Source organism: Hyperolius riggenbachi, chromosome 2 (genome assembly GCF_040937935.1).
Source record: "Hyperolius riggenbachi isolate aHypRig1 chromosome 2, aHypRig1.pri, whole genome shotgun sequence".
In the NCBI taxonomy this organism is placed as follows: Eukaryota; Metazoa; Chordata; class Amphibia; order Anura; family Hyperoliidae; genus Hyperolius; species Hyperolius riggenbachi.
The window spans coordinates 406663557-406686288 of record NC_090647.1 but is presented as its reverse complement, the minus strand read 5'-3'; the positions used below and the strand labels follow the sequence as shown (position 1 = coordinate 406686288).

The following is a 22732-nucleotide window of genomic DNA, read 5'->3' as shown; positions in this document are numbered from 1 at the left end:
CATTATCTTCTATGGCGTTGCACAGAGGAAGGAACGAAAATGGGCACTTAAAAATGCAGACATTGGTATACAACACAATTGTTATAGTGACAAAACTAATTAGTTTTATAATTATGAAACATTTGTTAAGAGAGCAAAATTGTTCTGTATTCCATCCAGTACTAGATCATTAATAAATAAACTGAAAAGAAGTGGGCCCAGTACTGACCCTTGCAAGACACCACTGTTAACAGCTTCCCATTTTGAGTATGATGCTGCACTTACCACTCTTTGCCCTCTGTCCATTAACTAGCACCCTAACCATGTTCACATATTTTCCTGTAGTCAGTGCATGCTCAGCTTCTGCACCAAGCTATTGCGGAGAACAATGTCAAAAATCCAAGCATATTGTATCGATTGCTTTCCCAAGATCTAGATTTGTATTGACCGCTTCAAAAAATTCTGAGCATGTTGGCCATGAAAGACCAGTCTTTAGTAAACTCATGCTGATGAACTGAAATGAGATTATTCCATGCTAATGTATGTAACTTTCTATAGTGTCCCTTAAAGGAATACTAAAAGCAAATAAACGGGAAAACAGAAGCTCTACATAGGCCCTCAAAACTCACCTTTTCACTCTGGCCTCCCCCCCCCCTCCCCCCTCACTAGTGCTCCAAACCCACAGCTGAACTCTGGTCCCCTACCTTTCGTGTCCCCACCTCTCCATCTAGATTGTAAGCCATCGGGCAGGGGTCTCCTCCTTATGTCTTCTACCTTTTCATGCACCTCCATTACTGTGCACCCATGCTATGGATCTGAGTGAACTCTTGAGTGAACTAGGCAGGGGCGTTTCTAGGGTCCTTGGAGATCAGTGGCACCTGTGGGCACCAGGCGGGGAGGTACATAATGGGCGTGGCCATGAGGTGAGTGGGCGTGGCCATGGGTGGGGCCAAATGTACATGAACTTAGCAGCGGTGTAAGCTACGGATAACGGGCTTGCCCATCGAAATATTGGACGGAGCCCCCTGTCCTTTATTTAGATCATTTACAATCAGTATAGGCATAGATCAAAGATGTATACGCACATACAATTTTGATTGGTCAATCACTGACCCCCAATTTTCCCACCCCCGTGCAGTAAGTGGGCCAACAGACAATGAATTTTATGAACAGAGCTAAAATTGGCTAATCAAAATTGTATGTGTGTACCAGGCTTTACAGCTAATACTGTACATACTGAAAGTAGCAGGGATCAGCATACAATACAGCTGGTTTACAATCAATAAAGGCACAGAGTAACACCTTACACTGTACACACTGGAGGTAAATCAGCACACAGTGCAAGCACTAGAGAACAGCGTATACTGTACATACTGTAGGCAGCAGAATTCAGCACACTGCAGCTAGCGTGCCAAAAATATGACGATCACGTTGTGCGGCGTGATTATCGCGCCGCACCAAAAAATTGGTGGGCCATGGACCAGAATATAGGTGTGGTAACGGGTGGAGACAAATTTACATGAACCTAGCAATGGTGGGACATCAGATTAGGACAGTGGTGGCGAACCTTTTGGAGGCCGAGTGCCCAAACTGCAACTCAAAAGTCACTTATCTATCGCAAAGTGGCAACAGCAATTTAAACTAAATACTGTACAAATGTTTTAACACATACATGAACATTATGGAAAATCCAAGTTGAAAATAAACTGTGAAGATAAACAATTTCATCCATCCTACTCCTGAAAAATGTATTCAATTTTTTAGAACCTCCCAGTTTTATTTTCTGTTTTAAAACGCTAAAAAAGTAGGTTTAATGCTATTGTCTCATATGATAAGGATTCAGCTTTTCCCATAGTCTCGCAGTTAGCAATCATGTGACCCCCAACAAGACATATTCAGCAATCATGAGGCCCCCAACAAATCATGAGACCCCCAACAAGACAAATTCAGCAATCATGAGGCCTCCAACAAATCATGAGGCCCCCAACAAGACAAATTCAGCAATCATGAGGCCCCCAACAAATCATGAGGCCCCCAACAAGACAAATTCAGCAATCATGAGGCCCCCAACAAATCATGAGGCCCCCAACAAGACAAATTCAGCAATCATGAGGCCCCCAACAAGACAAATTCAGCAATCATGAGGCCCCCAACAAATCATGAGGCCCCCAACAAGACAAATTCAGCAATCATGAGGCCCCCAACAAGACAAATTCAGCAGTCATGAGGCACATAAATAGACAGCATTTCACATAAATAGGCAGAATGCCCCCTTAATATGGTAGCCCCCCAAGTTAGGTAGTGAGTGACAGGGACCCCCAGGTTAGCTAGTGAGTGACAGGGACCCCGATAGTGAGTGACAGGGAGCACCTTTAGGTAGTGAGTGAGTGACAGGGAGCCCCTTTAGGCAGCGAGTGAGTGACAGGGAGCCCCTTTAGGGAGTGAGTGAATGACAGGGAGCCCCTTTAGGAAGTGAGTGAGTGCCAGGGAGCCCCTTTAGTGAGTGAGTGCGTGCCAGGGAGCCCCTTTAGGGAGTGAGTGAGGGACAGAGAGGCCCTTTAGGGAGTGAGTGCGTGCCAGGTGGCCCCTTTAGGGAGTGATTGAGTGACAGGGAGGCCCTTTAGGGAGTGAGTGAGTGACAGGGAGCCCCTTTAGGCAGTGAGTGAGTGACAGGGAGCCCCTTTAGGGAGTGAGTGCGTGCCAGGGAGCCCCTTTAGGGAGTGAGTGCGTGCCAGGGAGCCCCTTTAGGGAGTGAGTGAGTGAGTGAGTGAGTGACAGGGAGCCCCTTTAGGGAGTGAGTGAGTGACAGGGAGCCCCTTTAGGGAGTGAATGAGTGCCAGGGAGCCCCTTTAGGGAGTGAATGAGTGCCAGGGAGCCCCTTTAGGGAGTGAGTGTGTGCCAGGGAGCCCCTTTAGGGAGTGAGTGAGTGCCAGGAAGCCCCTTTAGGGAGTGAGTGAGTGAGTGCCAGGGGAGCCCCTTTAGGGAGTGAGTGAGTGACAGGGAGCCCCTTTAGGGAGTGAGTGACAGGGAGCCCCTTTAGGGAGTGAGTGAGTGACAGGGAACCCCTTTAGGGAGTGAGTGCGTGCCAGGGAGTCCCTTTAGGGAGTGAGTGCGTGCCAGGGAGCCCCTTTAGGGAGTGAGTGCGTGACAGGGAGCCCCTTTAGGGAGTGAGTGAGTGACAGGGAGCCCCTTTAGGGAGTGAGTGAGTGACAGGGAGCCCCTTTAGGGAGTGAGTGAGTGCCAGGGAGCCCCTTTAGGGAGTGAGTGCCAGGGAGCCCCTTTAGGGAGTGAGTGAGTGACAGGGAGCCCCTTTAGGGAGTGGGTGCGTGCCAGGGAGCCCCTTTAGGGAGAGTGACAGGGAGCCCCTTTAGGGAGTGAGTGAGTGCCAGGGAGCCCCTTTAGGGAGTGAGTGCCAGGGAGCCCCTTTAGGGAGTGAGTGAGTGACAGGGAGCCCCTTTAGGGAGTGAGTGAGTGCCAGGGAGCACCTTTAGGGAGTGAGTGAGTGCCAGGGGAGCCCCTTTAGGGAGTGAGTGACAGGGAGCCCCTTTAGGGAGTGAGTGCGTGCCAGGGAGCCCCTTTAGGGAGTGAGTGAGTGAGTGAGTGACAGGGAGGCCCCCCCCCCCCCCCCCTACCTCTCAGCAGACCTCAGGATCAGCGGCGACCCGACCAGATGTACGAGCGGGCGCTGGACGCACCCGCTCGATATGCGGAAGTGATGTCACTTCCGCATATCAGTGCGGGCGCTGGGTCCTAGCGCCCGCACGATTGGTCGCCGGCTCGCCGCCTGATCCTGAGGTCTGAGACTGTCAGTGACGCGGCGGCTGGAGGGAGCCGCTGAGTCTTGACAGAGGGGGCGGCCGGGCACCCCAGGACAGATTGGGGGCACGTGCCCCCCTAAAACAGGGCTAGCGACGCCCCTGGAACTAGGCTTGCATAATCTCCATGCTTCCATCCAGTGACTGACTAAGTATTACCTTGTACTCATACTGTGCTGTGTGATCTGGTTTGCATGTATTCCTGTATTCCCTTATTGCTGTATGTAACCCCTAAATATTCTCTGTAACCTTAACTAATGTACAGCGCTGCATAATATGTTGGCGCTTTATAAATTAAATTAATAAATAGGTGTCGGCACATTTGCAAACATTTACTGTGGTTCCTCCTGCGAGGCTCCATCTGCTTGTAAATCGGTCCAGTATAGGCCACGACTAAAGTAAGTAGGTGACCTTTGAAACGGATATAATGTATACACAGTGTCTCAGAGGGTGCATCTAGCCTGGACAGAGTGGTGGCACTGAGACACTATGCATGTGAGGCACAACTAGATCCAGTTCAAAGGTCACTGAATAATCACAGCCTATACTGGACCGATTTACAAGCAGACGGAGCCTCTCCATAGAGAACCGACACTTTGGTAAGTGTTCGCAAATGTTCTGACACCTATGCATGGCCTTTGTCCTTTAAGATACCTTTTAACAGTTTACACGCCAGTGATGTTAAGCTTACATATATTTTGTTTTCCAGTTCTGTTTCTTCTGTTTCTTTATTTTCTTGAATAAGGTAAAGATCAGTCATAGGGAACTGAAGGATTGAGCAAGAATCACAGAAAATAATATAAACTGGACTCAACTCCTTTAACCACTTAAGTACCAGCGGTCTCTGCCCCCTTAAAGAGGAACTTTACCCTAAACAAACATACTGTCATTACGTTACATTAGTTATGTTAATTAAAATAGATAGGTAATATAATCTCTTATCCACCCTGTTTTAAAAGAACAGGCAAATGTTTGATTTCATGATGGCAGCCATCTTTTTGGTTGAAAGGAAGTGACAAGGAGCATGATACACAGTTCCAACTGTCCTGTTTCCTGAGCACCTCTCCCAGTTGCTAGGCAACGTGAATAACAACATAGGAAATACCATCATGCTCTGCACAGCATCAGGGTAAAAAAGACCGGACTTTTTTTCTTTGATGGGTGGAGCTTAGCTAAAATTGCAGCTAAAAATGATGCTTTGGTAAGAAAAACAAAGTTCTGATGCTGTAAAACTGTTAAAGTGAACCTCCGGACTAAAAATTGACTCAGCAGCACTGAAAAGGCCTGGTGTTTCTTTAACAGTTTCACAGCATCAGAACTTTGTTTCTCTTATACAAGCCTCATTTTTAGCTGCACAGAAAAAAACTGCCCGGGCTTTTTTCCCTAGGTGCTGTGCAAAGCATGATGGGATTTCTGATGCTGTGGTTTTTGTTCTGCTGTTTTGGTGCAATTTTTTTTTTTTTACATTTTGAATTTGAGATTTGAAGCCTAGCGTGTTCAGCTGGGAGGGGTAATCAGGACACAGGACAGTTGGAACTGTGTCTTATGCTCCCTGTCACCTTCTTTCAACCAAAAAGATGGCTGCCCCAATGACAAAGATGGCAGCCCCAATGAATAACAAACATTTGCCTTTTAAAACCGGGTGGGTAAGAGATTATATTACTTATCTATTCTAATTAACATAACTAAAGTAACTTGATGACAGTATGTTTGTTTAGGCTGAAGTTCCCCTTTAAGGAAACACCAAGCCTTTTCAGTTCTGCTGAGTAGATTTTTAGTCCGGAGGTTCACTTTAAGGACCAGAGACCGCTGGTACAATAACGACGGAATCCCGACGAATCACCGCGCATACCCACCGCAATCGCCATCACCCCCGCACGCCGGGTTCCTTCTAACATCCACTCTGCCATCTCTATGACGCCAGAGTCATGTGAGCCGGTCAGGAGCCACTTTCATTGGCTCCTGACCGTGTCTATCAATGTAAGCCAATGGGAGCGGCTTATATTGATAGACACGGCCAGGAGCCAATGAAATCGGCTCCTGACCGACTCACATGGCTCTGCTGTCATAGAGACAGGCAGAGCCAGTGAGCTGCGGCGAGAGACATCGGGTTTGAGCGGCGCGATCGTCGGGGAGCGACGGACACAGCGGATGTGTGCTGCGGGCAGTGATTGAAATCTACGTCCTGCCAGCCCGGAGCCCACCAAAACATGGTGTAGATTTCAATCACCATGGTCCTTAAGTAGTTAATAAGTAGGGGAGAATTACATCTGTGCCAGGTGCCTTATCTATAGGGATGGCAATGCTTAGGAGAAGTCATGGAGAAGCATGTGATCAGTTTGAAAGGCAGATTTGAAAGGCTCTGATTTGCTGGTAATGATCATGCATTAACCAGCAGGGCATCACAGCAAATCAGAAACTTACAAATCTATCAGTGGATCAAACTGATCACATGCTTCTCCATGAGTTCTCCTGAGCATTATTATTATTATTATTATTATTATTTAGTATTTATATAGCGCCGACATATTACGCAGCGCTGTACAGTGTATATATATATCTTGTCACTAACTGTCCCTCAAAGGAGCTCACAATCTAATCCCTACCATTGCCATATGTCTATATTATGTAGTGTAAGTACTGTAGTCTAGGGCCAATTTTTTAGGCGGAGCCAATTAACTTATCCGTATGTTTTTGGAATGTTTTTGGAATGTGGGAGGAAACCGGAGTGCCCGGAGGAAACCCACGCAGACACGGAGAGAACATACAAACTCTTTGCAGATAGTGCCCTGGCTGGGATTCGAACCAGGGACCCAGCGCTGCAAGGCGAGAGAGCTAACCACTACGCCACCGTGCTATCTACTTATCTCTCTTGATTTTATTTAAACTTGCCTGCACACCTATTTGTGTTAGGTAATTTGTACTGATTGAGGTAGACTGGAAAAACCCACAAGACAGAGGCAAAGCATGCATTTAAAATCTCAGCTTTTAAGCTTTTAAACGGCAAAAGTCCTCGTAAATTTGAAAAAGTGTGGCAGTGTGTTGGATTGATTATAAAGCCTTACATAACACTTTGGACAGCTTATTGGCGTAAGATCTTAGTTATATAATAAAATAGTCCAAAACCAGTAGAACAAAATAGGCATGCACACCATTGAGTTAAAATTTCACACCAGTTTACTAGCAGCCTCTCAAATGACACAGTTCTACAAACTGCAAAGCAGTATCTTGAACACTGAATGTCAGCAACATGCAATATCTCTTACTTTCAATTGTTAGGCAAAAATAGCAGCATTGTTGTTAAAGAGCAATGCATGACAGCGTGGAGTGAGCTAGCAGTGCAGGCCAAACAGTACTTGCATGCCAGTGGTGAAGCTATACAGATAGTGCTGGACAGGGACACGTGTAGCATTGCTCGGGGGGACATCCGTTGCCCACCTCTCCCTACAGCTGTTTCACCCCATTTTTATGGGCCTGATCAGAGGATTCCTATGGTCAAAGCTCTCAGTCCCCATATGCTTCAATCGCCTCCAGGCTCATTGGGTTCTATTGTAGCGGAAGTCGGCACCTTGCGCCTTTTGACATCACACCTAACCTCTGCCTTCTTCTACTTCTCCCAACTGCATCTCAAGCCTCTCTCTCCTTATAACCATTGCTAAGAAACGGTACCAGCGCGTGCAGCACTTCACTCCAGGGCATATTGTGGCCATCTATTGGCAGACTAGCTAACTGCACGAAAAAAGTATTTTATTGTCTCGCCCAGCACCTCCTTGTTGGAGAAAACTGTGAAAACAGAAAGAGATCAATACCCAAGCTTATAACCCACTACATGCATGCTTAACCTTAAGTGACCACAGGAAATTCTATATTTTATATACAACAGTACATTAATTCATGAAAATGTTATTAATCCATTTTGTTTAGTCTACTCTTATTACGTATCCAGCATTTTAACAATAGACAAATTTAAGCACAGCCCTCTAAAATCTTCATATTCACTCTTTTCTCAAAATAACATTATGACCTAGGGATATCTACCTGGATTAACGAATTACAAGGTAGGAAGTATGAAAGAGGAAACTAGGAAACAGGGGAGAAAGGGAAAGAGAATGGGAAGATCAAAGGGCGAAGGGGGGCAGGGGATGACAAGTTGAAGGGCATAGGGAGAACAGAAGGATCGAAAGACGGTATCTGTGATACGGTGGGTTGCGAGACGAGTGGTTAAGATGTTGGAGCGCTGGATGTGGTCTGTTTTTTTTGGTTGACCAGTACACTGAACTTGGGTGAAGGGGTGTGGGGTGTTGGGGGGGGGGGTTGGAATGTTTTGTATTGCACTGTATTCGAAACTTTTCAATAAAATTAAACTTCACCTTGATCATCCACATCTTCACCTTGATCATCCACAATCAAGTTCCCTGCCTGATCTTTATGAAGTTATCCTGTATTATAATTATTTATATATTTGAAAAGCTGGGGGTTGAGATCTGAACTTAAAGTCTCCAGCTGGGGTCTTGCAATTAGAGTGTGGCAGTTATCTCTCAGAGCTCTGGATCCTTCACTGCCAAAGCTAGGATTTAGTGTTTAGCCACATTCAGCATCATATCAACACTGGACAGCAGGACTGGGTGTGTTCCATTTAGGTCAGATACTTCCTCCTTGTAGCTTGGAATCAGGATCCTCTACAGACTTCTGTTGATACAACTTTTTTAGGAGGCAGGCAGAGGCAAGTGCTTTTGCGGAGTATTTGTATGTTGACAATAAGGGAGGTGTAAATTACTGTGACATCAAAAGGCTGCTTTAACTGTAACCATCTTGCTTAGACCAAAAGGTGCTATGGTGCCCATACCCTATGAGACATTCCAAATAGAAATTCACCAATATTACCAATTAGACAGTATTTTTTTTCTGAACGATCGGAGGCCACAATAGGTGTTTGGTGATATCTGTATAGGTGAGCACAGAGCCCATGACATGGGACCCCTGCTACTGCTGCTTTCCCTGGGCCCTATGCAGAATATTAGTGCAGCAAACTGCTCTGACATTCACTTCTCCAGCTGAGCACCCTCCCTGTGCTACCATAATCTCTTGGTGCCCATAGTGACTCCATGAACCTGCGGTGTATGTGAGTATGTACTTGTCGCCGGGTCACTGTGGATACCAGGAAATAACAGAAGCTCAGAGGAAGGAGCATGCTGGCTGGAGAGATGAGTGCGAGAGTGCTCAAATACGAGAGTGCTCAAATACTCTGCATAGGGCCACAGAAAAAGCAGCACTTTTCTTAGGGGAACACAGATCAATGAAAGGGATCTGTATTCCCATTCATTGATCACAGGGGCAGCGAATGGCGGCGGGAGCGCGTACGGCCCCGCAGCGGCTGTGTAGTCTATCTGGATGGATATATCCATCCAGATAGACAGAAGTGGTTAATTTATGTCCCTATCACAATGTATGGCGACAATATTTTATTAGGAAATAAAAGTGCATTTTTTCCGTTTTGCATCCATCACTATTTACAAGCTTATATTAAAGGGAAGGTTCAGGGAGGGTGGTTAAAAAATAAAAATCAACTTCCACTTACCTGGGGCTTCCTCCAGCCCGTGGCAGGCAGGAGGTGCCCTCGCCGCCGCTCCGCAGGCTCCCGGTGGTCTCCGGTGGCCGACCCGACCTGGCCAGGCTGGCTGCCAGGTCGGGCTCTTCTGCGCTCCAAGGCCTGGCACTTCTGCGTCCCACGCCGGCGCGCTGACGTCATCGGAAGCCCTCCGGGCTGTACTTTATCCCAATAAGTAGCTGATACCCCCTTTTACATGAGAAATCTATTCCTTTTCACAAACAGACCATCAGGGGGCGCTGTATGCCTGATATTGTGGTGAAACCCCTCCCACAAGAAACCCCTCCCACAAGAAAAGTATGTACTTTTTTTGGCAGTTTTCTGTCTGTGAACCTTGTTGCATTATGGAAAACAGCTGTTACAGCTTTTTCCAACTGCCAAAAACCATGCAGCAGCTACATCACTTGCCAACACTAAAATGTTCACTGGAGTTCCTCTTTAAGAATCTTATTGATATGGTGGTAAGGGGTTTAAGATTCTAGCAATGTGTGTTTACAGCTCATTTAGTTACCTGCCTGTTACCACTTCACAGGACCGGGCTGAGGCAGAGGCGAGAGAGGCTCCAGCCTCAGGACACAGTGAAGGAGGGGGCACACATCTCACTCAGCTATCATTCTCCATTGTTTTTGAAGCAGTGATAAATAAGAAAAGGGGATACATGGCAGTGACTTCAAGCCAGATAACTAGAGATTAAGGTGTTGGGGTCCCTGAGGTGCCTCTTACTCTAATAGCAATCAGTGTGTGGTGGCTGGGGTGGGAGGGATGGAGGGGCGCACTTTGGTGTCTCAGCCTTGGGTACTGGAGGACCTTGTCCCGGCTCTGCCACCTCAGATCAGCCTATTTCTCCTCATGTCTCCTGCATGCTGTGAGTGACACAGTGAAATATATTTGTGAGCTGTGTGAGAAATGAATTTTTATGCAGGGATAGAGGGATAGAGTGATGTGTACACTAATATAGAGTATTAAAAAAAAAAAGTTGTTTCAATCGATAGTATTTCTTTAAGTCAAAATTTGCCAGGGGTATGAATAATTATAGGCAGCACTGTAGTAGTCTTATCTATTTACATTTGGGAACTCACAGAGTTACAAAAGATAGGACAAACACAGGAGCCTTTGGTATATTTTACATTAGGAAGCTTGATGAACTTTTGAAACAGAGCTTTGTGAGAGGAGGTTATTACAAATGGTATGTCTGATCTGATCCAACCTGTAAATACAAAAAAAAAACCAATGTGTTACAATACCCAAACAAACAATTAAAGTCACATTATCATTATGTAGAAAGCATTGTATTTCTGACTAAATCAGCAGTTTACAATTTGATGTCAGGGGAGAAGTTGGCATGTATTTAGGGTATGGGTAGTTATATGCCAGAAGTGGCAGTAAAAGTTTCTCAAAATGAAGGTTGTGCCATATAGATGAGTGGTGATTTTGTTAGTGTTTATTTTTAAGTAACCGTTTTACACAAAATAATAAAAGAGACGAAACAGGGTTTCACTTTGCAGAGCTTTTAACCTCCCTAGCAGTATGATTTTTCCCGGACCTGTCTGAAAGCAGTGCAATTTTTTCACACACTTTTAGACCCTAAAAAGCCATACCGCTAAATAGATCTGCGGCAGCCCTGCACATTTCTCACCTCTCTGAGCTGAAGATTTCCACCCTGAGCCTAACTGGGGATCACCGCTAAGGAGGTTAAAGGACAACTGAAATATATGGAGGCTGCCATATTTATTTCCTTTTATACAATACCAGTTGCCTGGCAGTCCTGCTGGTCTATTAGGATCCAGTAGTGTCTGAATAATGACAGAAACATGCATGAAGCTGATCTGCTGCATGCTTGTTCAGGGTTTATGACTAAAAGTATTACAGGCAGAGGGTTAGCAGGATAGCAAGGCAACTGGTATTGCTTAAAAGGAAATAAATATGGCAGCCTCCATATCCCTCTTGCTTCCATTGCCCTTTAAAGTGAACCGAGCACCTTTTTTTCACTCAGGACATTTCTATAGCACATGAAAAATGTATGCCGACTATCTGTTTCATTATTAAAATAAACTTTAATTTTACCTTGTATTTTACATTCAAAGTTGTTAAATTGGCCTGTTTGAGCAGACCTGCCGACCGTCCCCATCCGCAGAAAGTTCAGTAACCTCTAATTGTTTTATTGCGCTAATTACCAAGAGGTAAACCATGCCTTTCATCAGCAAAGAGGGTGAATAATTAGGAGTGTGTTTTCAAAGCATGGCTTTGAAAACACACTCCTAATTATTCACCCTCTTTGCTGATGAAAGGCATGGTTTACCTCTTGGTAATTAGCGCAATGAAACAATTAGAGGTTACTGAACTTTCTGCGGATGGGGACGGTCGGCAGGTCTGCTCAAACAGGCCAATTTAACAACTTTGAATGTAAAATACAAGGTAAAATTAAAGTTTATTTTAATAATGAAACAGATAGTCGGCATACATTTTTCATGTGCTATAGAAATGTCCTGAGTGAAAAAAAGGTGCTCGGTTCACTTTAAGCAACATTTACTGTCATTGTTTTTAGAGCCTTAAGTCTTAGGTAGTACAACTCCTGTTTCACAAAATTAAGATGCAGAGTTGTGCAACACTGTACTCACATTCTGAGTGACTTTTTGACAGCTTACTTATTTCACTTTTTTTTTGTTTGTTCTATATTAGTATGGAATAAGGGCAATAAAATTGATACTAAACTGAACAATATCATTATGTTTTTAAAATCTGGGGTATATTCACTAAACAGCAGTAAGCAGAATAACATGCATTACCCTTGATGACTTGATGAGTAGAGCATAATACACTGCATGTCATGTATTGCGTTACGCTCTACTCATCGTGCTCGACTACGCACATTATTCTGCTTACTGCAGTTTAGTGAATACACTTCATATGTTTCTAATGATAGTTAAACTTTGTAGAAATATCACCGTTTTTGTTTTTTTGTCTTTTAAAGGACTGCTTGCCACCAGATGTTTAAAAAAGTCATCTATAAGAGATTTTTGGATAACACATTTACAACTCAAGCTAGCCCTGAAAGATCAAGACGTGAACTAGGCTTGCTTGGTCCTGTCATCCGCGCTCAAGTCAAAGACACAATTATGGTACGCACAAGGAGTTATGTTCTACTTTAATCCATAAATTTAAAAAGCTATAGAAATCTTAAATCTAACACAAAATTACATTTTACGGGCACACCATGCAGGGATGTGTGAGAACCCTTCTGGCAGTCTTGCGAAAGTTTCCTCAATCTTTGGGCAGTGTTGCAAATTTTCGAAGGTAATTCACAAATTCTATTCAAATTATATTTAAGTGAATGGGATGACTTTAATGGTTAATAGCAAAGCTCCTATACATGGTAGAACCGCCAAATGTGCCAGATATGTGTAGGAGAACAGTGGCAACAATAGCAATAAAAAACCTCTAAAACCTTGTAGTTTTCCAAGTGACAGCAGGCAAATTGGAATTTTGGAGTTGATTCATTAAGCTACGCTGCTAAAGCAACACAGCTTAATGTGAGCAGCATGAGTTGTGCGCACGCTACGTGCGGCAGTGCTGCACAGCGTGGGCTGGTAACTTACATGCACTCCATTCACATAACCACTCATCCCGCCCTGAGGCCTGTCGGGTTCAGTGGCTTCATAGGACGAGATGCCTGCACTTTGATTGGCCCAATAGGCTGACCGTCAATTCAGCAGTGCAGCGTAGCCACCCTGGCGGTATGGACGAGCTGAGCTCGTCCAGCAAAAACTTGCAAAAAATGTTAATGACGAGCTGGGTAGCAATCTGTATCAGAGGTACGCGACGAGGGATCAGCACGCCAATAATTTTTTTTAAGCCAGCTTTGGATTGAGGGAGTTGTTTTTGTTTCCAGGGGGCAGGTATCTGTGATCCAGCTGTGTTTATCAAGTGTGGCAGTATAGAGTTTTTGTATTTTTTGTGCCTCATAGTGGAGTTATGTAAGAGAAATAGGTCTGGTTCAAATGGGATAGGGTAGCCATGTATTTTCTGTGTAAGATCATGTACTCTGGTCCAATATGTCTTAAAGAGACACTGAAGCGAAAAAAAATATATGATATAATGAATTGGTTGTGTACTATGAATAATTACTAGAAGATTAGCAGCAAAGAAAATATTCTCATATTTTTATTTTCAGGTATATAGTGTTTTTTCTAACATTGCATCACTCTATAATATGTGCAGATTACACAACACTCAACATTCAAAATGAGTCTTTCAGAGCAGTCTGTGAAGTAATGAACTCTCCTCTAGCAGAGGAAAAGTAAACAGTTCAATTACAGTTGAGATGATAAAAGTCAGATAACAGCTCTCTCCACGACTAAGTTAGTCGGAGAGCTTAATAGCTTTTTTTGCATAGAGATAACAACTGGAGTTTCTCAACTCTTCCTGTACTGGAAACAATTAGACTGATGTATCTAATCTTAATGTTTTTTTTCTTAGCTGTACTACACATACAAATCATAATATCATCATTTTTTTTCGCTTCAGTGTCTCTTTAAGAGAGGGACAGTACCACGTTAAGTGCAGAAAAGATCCATTGTTACTATCACATCTCCAGCATTTGTTTGGTATCTCAGGAGCAAATTTAGGAATAACTTCAGGAGTTTTGAACCATAAGGTTTGAAATTTAAAGTTTTGTTCCTGCAAACAAGCATTCCTAGAGGATTTATGTGTGTTTAATGCTATAATCCCCCACTGATCTGAAGATATATTTTTCTTTAAAGCTAAGTTCCATTTTTTCTGGTATTGCAAGAGATCTTCAGATTTGTGTTTTTTTAAGATATACTAGGCCCAAGCCAGTAAGTGCCTTTGTGCTTTGTTGGAGAGGATTTTCTTCAAACTGCGTGGTTGAGTATTTTAGGATATTTTTTTATTTTAACGAATTTATATAGTGTCTTATTTGAAAGTACTGCCATTTTGGGATGCTATTTGGAGTGGTATAATCTTTAATTTGCATGTATGATAAGACCTCTCCTTTGTTCACAAAATCTGGAATTCTGGGAGCCAAGTTTTTGTGCCATCCTGTGAGAAAGTTATTTTCTAAGCCTGGTATGAAATCTTTATTGTTTGGTAAAGGTGTCAAAAGGCTGCCTTTTCCAGTAATGTTATGTTTCTTGTTGCTTGTTAGGAAAGCTTTCAGGGTCGGAGCTATTAATGGGTGTGGTATATTTTTGGAGCGTTGTGAGATAGGGTCCCATAGTAGGCTTTGGATGTTTAATACTTGGGACTGGATTGTAGCGTTTTCAATCTGTACTCAATCTTTCTCAGGGTTATGTTCTGCCCATCCAAAGACTCTAAGTGTGTTGCTAGATAATATTTAAGAAGGTCTGGGAGGCCCATTCCTCCAGTGAGTTTGGATCTTGGGAGAGTTTCAAACTTCAACCTAGGTTTCTGTTTGTTCCATATAAATTGTGTGAGTTTCTTTTGTATATTCGATAAATATGATTTGGTGGAGGGGTGTTACCCCTTTTTTCTGATCTACGGAGAGTGACTTCTTAACCCTGAGTGGGGACAGGCTTAATCTCCCCACCTACATCTACAGTAACAATAAAAAGTATTTGAACCCTTTGGAATTATATGGATTTCTGCACAAATTGGTCATAAAATGTGATTTGATTTTCATCATAAGGCGCGTATACACGCCATACTTTAGCAAATGACGGGTCCGTCAGACCCTCCCGCTGGGCGGATGTTCTGCCGACAGCAGCACGTGTGTACAGGCTGTCGGCAGACTGATAAGACTACAGTCTTATCAGTCTGCCGACAGCTTGTACACACGTGCTCATGTCGTGTGTATAAGTCACAATAACAGACAATCACGGTCTGCTTAAACTAATACTACACAAATATTTAAATGTTTCCATGTTTTTATTGAACACACCAAGTAAACATTCACAGTGCAGGTATGTGAAACCCAAGACTAATGACATCTCCAAGAGCTAATTGTAGTGAGGTGTTAGCCAGCTGGAGTCCAATCAATGAGATGAGATTGTAGGTGTTGATGATTACAGTTCTCTGCACTATAAAAAAAATACACAACAGTTTTGGGTTTGCTTTTCCCAAGAAGCATAGCCTGATGTGAATGATGCCTTGCACAAAAGAGTTCTCAGAATACCTCTGATTTTTGGTTCGTGAACTTCTGCAAAAAGTTTGGTTCGCGCGAACCGCAATAGACTTCAATGGGGAGGCGAACTTTGAAAACTAGAAACACTTATGCTGGCCAGAAAAGTGATGGAAAAGATGTTTCAAGGGGTGTAACACCTGGATGGGGGCATGGCGGAGTGGGATACATGCCAAAATTCCCGGGGAAAAATCTGGATTTGACGCAAAGCAGCGTTTTAAGGGCAGAAATCACATTGAATGCTAAATTGCAGGCCTAAAGTGCTTTAAAACATCTTGCATGTGTATACATCAATCAGGTAGTGTAATTAGTGTATTGCTTCACACTGACACACCAAACTCACTGTGTAACGCACTGCAAACAGCTATTTGTGTAGTGACAGCCGTGCTGGACTACTGCGCACCATGGCGAGATTGCTCTTCCTCACTCAGTGATATCAGGTAATGTCTGACTGCCTTATCAACCTTTGATGGTTCTTTCTCTACCATTGTTAAAGCTTACATCTATTTTTCAGTACCTGCAACAAGAATCTATTATGGAGGGCAAGTCTGCCATTGTGACCACGGGTAATGGCCGGGGAATCCTGGATCGATTCCGGTCCGGAGTGGGAGCCTAAGAAACGGCTATTACCACCACACATCCAAGGAAGGCCGCAGGCACGCTGTGGGCAAAGGAGCAGGAACGGCTATTACCACACATCCAAGGAAAGCAGGAGGCATGGCAATGCACGTCCCGAGGTAGTGACCAAAAATAACAATACAGGAGGACTTTCGAGGTCCTTCTGTATATGAGGTGAATCAACTTTAAATCCTTTAACGAGAATCTGTTATGGAGGACAATGATGACACCACTTGCCTTTCACGAGAATCTGTTCTGGAGGGCAAGTCTGCCATTGTGACCACGGGTAATGGCCGGGGGAATCAGGGTTCGATTCCGGTCCGGAGTTGGAGCCTGAGAAACGGCTACCACCACACATCCAAGGAAGGCAGCAGGCATGGCAATGCACGTCCCGAGGTAGTGACCAAAAATAACAATACAGGAGGACAAGTGGGTGCACTCAACACAACAGGTAGGTATATGCAGAGATGAGGTGGATGCACTCAACACAACAGGTAGGTATATGCAGTGATGAGGTGGGTGCACTGAACACAACAGGTAGGTATATGCAATGATGAGGTGGATGCACTCAACACAACAGGTAGGTATATGCAGTGATGAGGTGGATGCACTCAACACAACAGGTAGGTATATGCAGTGATGAGGTGGGTGCACTCAACACAACAGGTAGGTATATGCAGTGATGAGGTGGATGCACTGAACACAACAGGTAAAAAATGTATATTGGAAAGAAGTTAGGGGCGCTTTGCGAATCAACAAGCAGGATACACACCAAAGGGATATATATATATAGGGGGATACACACCCTATACATGACACGCACTGTCTTGCTGCTACCTCACCACATAGGAGTACCCCTGTCTCCAACTATAAACCAACTAAAATATAAAATTATGAGGAGCGCCAGAAATTGCGTTTAGAAAATTCTCCTTTTTATTTTTATTTTTCCTTATCAATAATCTTAAAAGAATATGTTTTTCCACAACAATAAAATATGCCACTATTTATATTCAACACTCACACAACCTTCACTCATACATAAGCAGTGTGCTGATGAATATTATAAAAATGCAAAAATTGCACACAAAAATATATATATATATATCAATGGAATCCTCTGTAAAAATAGTAAAATGTTCTTAAAAAGACATATCTCCTGAACAATCCATAAGGAGATTCATATATAAATATATCAGATGGTTATCCACTCCTCCGGGGTATATATGATTGTCTTATTGTGCATAAAATGTTAAGCGTGGCTGTGACAGGAAAACAATGGCCACTAAACACACATCCCCAGAATGGTCTTTAAATATTCTGTTAGAGGGTGGCTATGGCGAAAAAAATGTGTACACTGGGATAGATACAGTGGCCGTTTGCTCACTCTCAGTCCCTTACACCAAGCTCCAGTCCTCCGTTATGAGGACACCACATGTATTACTCACGGGCTCAGCTGTTAAAATATACACGGTATGGCCGCTCCGGTGTCAGTCTTCAGCCGCTTCACACCGCTGAGTGCGACACTACGCAACAACCTGTGGCGTCCACTTCGCTGCAGTCTTCCCCGCTGCACTCTCCACTAGTGCTTCCGGTTCAGGGGTCACTCAGTTCAGGGACTTCCTTGCGTGCCATGGCTCACTTCCTTGCGCTTCAGTCGCGCTTCGGCTGTCCTCAGCTGTAGATGTGCATATATATTGCACACTATTCCATATAGTCAGGGTCAAACTTCCAATTGGATCTTATGGGGTGCCCCAGTCCAGACACCGGAGCGGCCATACCGTGTATATTTTAACAGCTGAGCCCGTGAGTAATACATGTGGTGTCCTCATAACGGAGGACTGGAGCTTGGTGTAAGGGACTGAGAGTGAGTAAACGGCCACTGTATCTATCCCAGTGTACACATTTTTTTCGCCATAGCCACCCTCTAACAGAATATTTAATGACCATTCTGGGGATGTGTGTTTAGTGGCCATTTTTTTCCTGTCACAGCCACGCTTAACATTTTATGCACAATAAGACAATCATATACACCCCGGAGGAGTGGATAACCATCTGATCTATTTATATATGAATCTCCTTATGGATTGTTTCGGGAGATATGTCTTTTTAAGAACAATTTACTATTTTTACAGAGGATTCCATATATATATATATATATATATATATATATATATATATATATATATATTTATTTTTATTTTTTTTGCTATTTTTGCATTTTTATAATATTCATCAGCACACTGCTTATGTATGAGTGAAGGTTGTTTGAGTGTTGAATATAAATAGTGGCATATTTTATTGTTGTGGAAAAACATACTCTTTTAAGATTATTGATAAGGAAAAATAAAAATAAAAAGGAGAATTTTCTAAACGCAATTTCTGGCGCTCCTCATCATTTTATATTTTAAAAAATGTATATTGTAAAAAATGTGATACAGCGCTCACCACTCCTAAACCTCTAAAAAAGTCCAGACTGCTGCTAGCTGTCCAAAGGGTACACAAAGATCTCCTTTAACCAAATGTAGATGTTCACAGCAGCGCTTCTAGCAGCGTGATTCCTCAGTGTATATACTTCCAGATCCTATAAAAGCAATCAGACATGGGTGCTCATAGCGGGTAAACCTCTAGCACAAGTACACCCTGTGTATAAACCACACTTAGCGCCAGGACCTCCACCGCATGCAGGATGGGGGTCACGCTCCCCCCCTATAGCCCCTGCTCACCAGCTTTCAAACAGGCATATCACATGTATTTCTGTAGAGCTATAAAAAAAAGCATAAAAAGGCCGCTTCTCATAGCGTAAAACCGTATTTAATATGGCTAAAATGCCCTGCTTCAAAACTTTGTACCAAATAAAAGAATATGAAAAGCATATCTCACAGCTCCATTAGATGACCGCCAGGTTCCCTGCCTCGGCACCGGTAACCTCCATCTCTAGTGTGTGTTCCAAGAAGCGTGCGTGTCCAAAGGCTCCGTAATGCAGTAATGGGTATTACAATGTGCACCTTTCACACACAGACAGGTAGCGGACAGGCCCAGTGACTCTGCGTGTGCTCACGTACCGTAGGTAGGTGGGTGCACTGTGAACAACAGGTAGGTAGGTATATTGCGTGATGAGTATTACAATGTGCACCTGTCACACATACAGGTAGTCACTGAATGTGCTGGGCCTGGCAGTGGCACACACAGTATGAATGATCAAGGCTGTCTATGCAACACAAGTGTCAGTGGGACACACACACACACACACACACAAACACACACACAAAAATATAGATCACAAGAACAAGATTAGCTCTCAAAAGAGCTGTTGTGGGGTGCTATTTTAGCAATAAGAATCAGCAAGGAGCAAGCTAACAAGCCTACAAGAGCCTAACTAATCTTTCCCTATGAGAGAGTCTGATGCAGCTTTCCCTTCTCTAATTAACGCAGGCACACGAGTAAGTAAGATGGCCGGCGCTACCTGTCTTTTATAAGGCGGGGAGTGGCTCCAGGAGGGAGTGTAGCCTGATTGGCTACAATGTGCCTGCTGACTGTGATGTAGAGGGTCAAAGTTGACCCAAATGGTGCACTATGGGGGCAAACCGAACTTCCGGGAAAGTTTGCGGTTCTCCGCGATCGCGAACCACGAAAGTTCGCCGGGAACCGTTCACCGGCGAACCGTTCAGGCTATCTCTAATTAAGAATTGTTGACTTGCATAAAGCTGGAAAGGGTTATAAAAGTATCTCCAAAAGCTTTGCTGTTCATCAGTCCATGGTAAGACAAATTGTCTATAAATGGAAAAAGTTCAGCACTGCTGCTACTCTCCCTAGGAGTGGCCATCCTGTAAAGGTGACTACAAGAGCACAGCACAGAATGCTCAATGAGGTGAAGAAGAATCCTAGAGTGTCAGCTAAAGACTTACAAAAGTCTCTTGCGTATGCTAACATCCATGTTAGTGAATCTATGATATGTAAAACACTAAACAAGAATGGAGTTCATGGGAGGATACCACGGAGGGAGCCACTGCTGTCCAAAAATAAACCATTGCTGCACGTTTAAAGTTTGTCAAAAGTGCACCTGGATGTTCCACAGCAGTACTGGCAAAATTTTCTGTGAACAGATAAACCAAAGTTGAGTTGTTTGGAATAAACACACAACACTATGGGCCTGATTCAGTAAACGGTGCTAACTCAGTTAGCACGCCTAAAGACTTTGGGCGTGATAACTAGGGTGCTAACTGGGTTAGCCCCGTTTACTAAATTCATGGTGCGACGTTAAGGTCGCACCCAATGCGACCTTATAGGCGCATCTGGTGCACTGTTTTCGTCGCACCACGATGCGGCGTTTCGCTCAAACTGCACTGTGCACGCGCAAAGTTTTGCGTGCAGGACTTTGCACGCAATGTGAATTTATCACGCCTAAACTAACTTTAGGCGTGATATAGGGCTTTTCACAGGCGTGCTAACACTTAGCACGGTTTACTGAATCAAGCCCAATGTGTGGAGAAAACGAGGCTGTAAGATCCTTGGGGCATTCATGGTGGCAGAACACCGAGAACCATGCTGAGGCGCAAGCCTCTGGATCTCGGCAGGCTGCTGATGTCACTGGAGCGCATGGCACTCAGCTCCCATTGGATAGGCGGTGGATGCACTCTCAGTACGCGCTCCACTGCTGTAAACAATAACCACTTGTATGTATGACGTGTCAGCTGACCTGCTGACACGACGCAATGTCATTGGTTGTTTTGGATGCCTTTGCTTTCTGATTGGTTAGTCTTTGTATTCAACTCAGGTGAGCGCTCCCAGACATCACCCGTGATAGCATTAGCTTTTGGCTTGTTTCTGGGTATGCGATCACAAAAACCTTTTGACTCCTGTTGCCGATTTGCCTTGTATCTTGACCACGCTTACTTTAGATTGGATTACCTGTTGCTGACCCCGCTTGTTCGTGACCGCGCTGTATTGGATCACCCATTGCTGACTCTGCTTGTTCCTGACTACGCTCTATTGGATCACCTGTTGCCAACTTTCCTATTGTACTTGGACTCTGTTTGATTACCGCCTGGATTGACCTCTGACTGGATAAGGATTTGTATGAACGCTGCCTGCCCTGATATCTGGCTGAGAACTGACCACACTATCTCTAAAGCCTCAATCTGCATACCATTATTCCTGCTTGCAGTCATCTGACTCTCATCTGTATTGCCTCATCCTTCAGGCCTCAGGTGACTATATCATTGTGATACTGTGCTTGTATTGTTGCTTGGTTCTGTTTGGTGGATACTATCTGTCAGTCTGTATGCTACATCTGCCTGCAGGGTTATTGTAGTTTGTACTAGGTAGGAGTTTGTGCAGGTGTTACGGGCTGGGCTATAGGTCAGTCATATGGGCATTCAGCCTGACCTATAGTCATTGACCAGACAAGCCTGACAGAGGCTCTGCACACCAACATCAAACCTGCATCCCAACTGTGAAGGTGGGGGTGGGGGCATCATGGTTTGGGGCTTCTTTGCTGTGTCAGGGCCTGGACGGATTGCTGTAATTTAGGGAAAAATGAATTTTCAAGTTTATCAACACATTTTGCAGGAGAACTTAAAGCCATCTTTCCACCAGCTAAAGCTAAGCAGAAGATATGTGTTTCAGCAGGACAGCAACCCATAGCATAGACGTAACAACAACAACAACAGAATGGCTTAATCAGAAGAAAATACGCCTTCTGGAGTGGCCCAGCCAGAGTCCTGACCTCAACCTGATTGAGATGCTGTGGCATGACCTCAAGAAAGCGATTTACACCAGACATCCCAAGAATATTGCTGAACAGAAACAGTTCTGTAAAGAGGAATGGTCAAAAATTACTCCTGACCATTGTGCACATCTGATCTGCTACTACAGGAGACGTTTGGCTGAAGTTATTGCTGCCAAAGGAGGTTCAACCAGTTATTAAATCCAAGGGTTCACATACCTTTTCCACTTGCACTGTGAATGTTTACATGGTGTGTTCAATAAAAACATGGAAACATTTAATTCTTTGTGTGGTATTAGTTTAAGCAGACTGTGATTGTCTATTGTTGTGACTTAGATCAAGATCAGATCCCATTTTATGACCAATTTGTGCAGAAATTCATACAATTCCAAAGGTTTCACCTACTTTTTATTGCTACTGTATATAATGAATTCTGATCCAATATAATACAGCCAGTCTGAGCTGATAGTTCCATGTCTGTTGATGTATGCACACCACATCTGTTTTACCATAGAATTCTGTTTGTCTGAAAAACCTCTGCTTTCTCATAGGGCACAAGATATGTCCAATTAGCTTTTCAAAACTTAGGAATGGGCAAGGCCTTGCTTTCTTTAGCTACTTCCTTCTAAAATCTAATTGAGATCAAGTGGACAAGGTGATCGGAACTGGTCACTATCCAAACAATTTCTGATAGCGGAGGGATTGATAGTTTGCCAAATTAGGGCTTATTTCCACAGGGTGCTGCAAGGGCCGGGCCGAGGCATAGGCTGAAGAGGCTCCAGCTTCAGGGCGCAGTGTAGGAGGGGGCGCACAATTCATTGAGTTGTCAT

The 22732-nt window shown here is 43.9% G+C and overlaps 1 protein-coding gene across 1 annotated transcript in view; it reads left to right on the top strand.

Moving 5' to 3' along the window:
* The window catches only part of F5 (coagulation factor V), a 485541-nt gene that overhangs the window by 134602 nt on the left and 328207 nt on the right, over nucleotides 1-22732 (top strand). The window contains exon 8 of the mRNA XM_068269820.1: nucleotides 12374-12521. Within this exon, the coding sequence (XP_068125921.1) occupies nucleotides 12374-12521 (148 nt within the window). The remainder of the gene's footprint in view (nucleotides 1-12373; nucleotides 12522-22732) is intronic.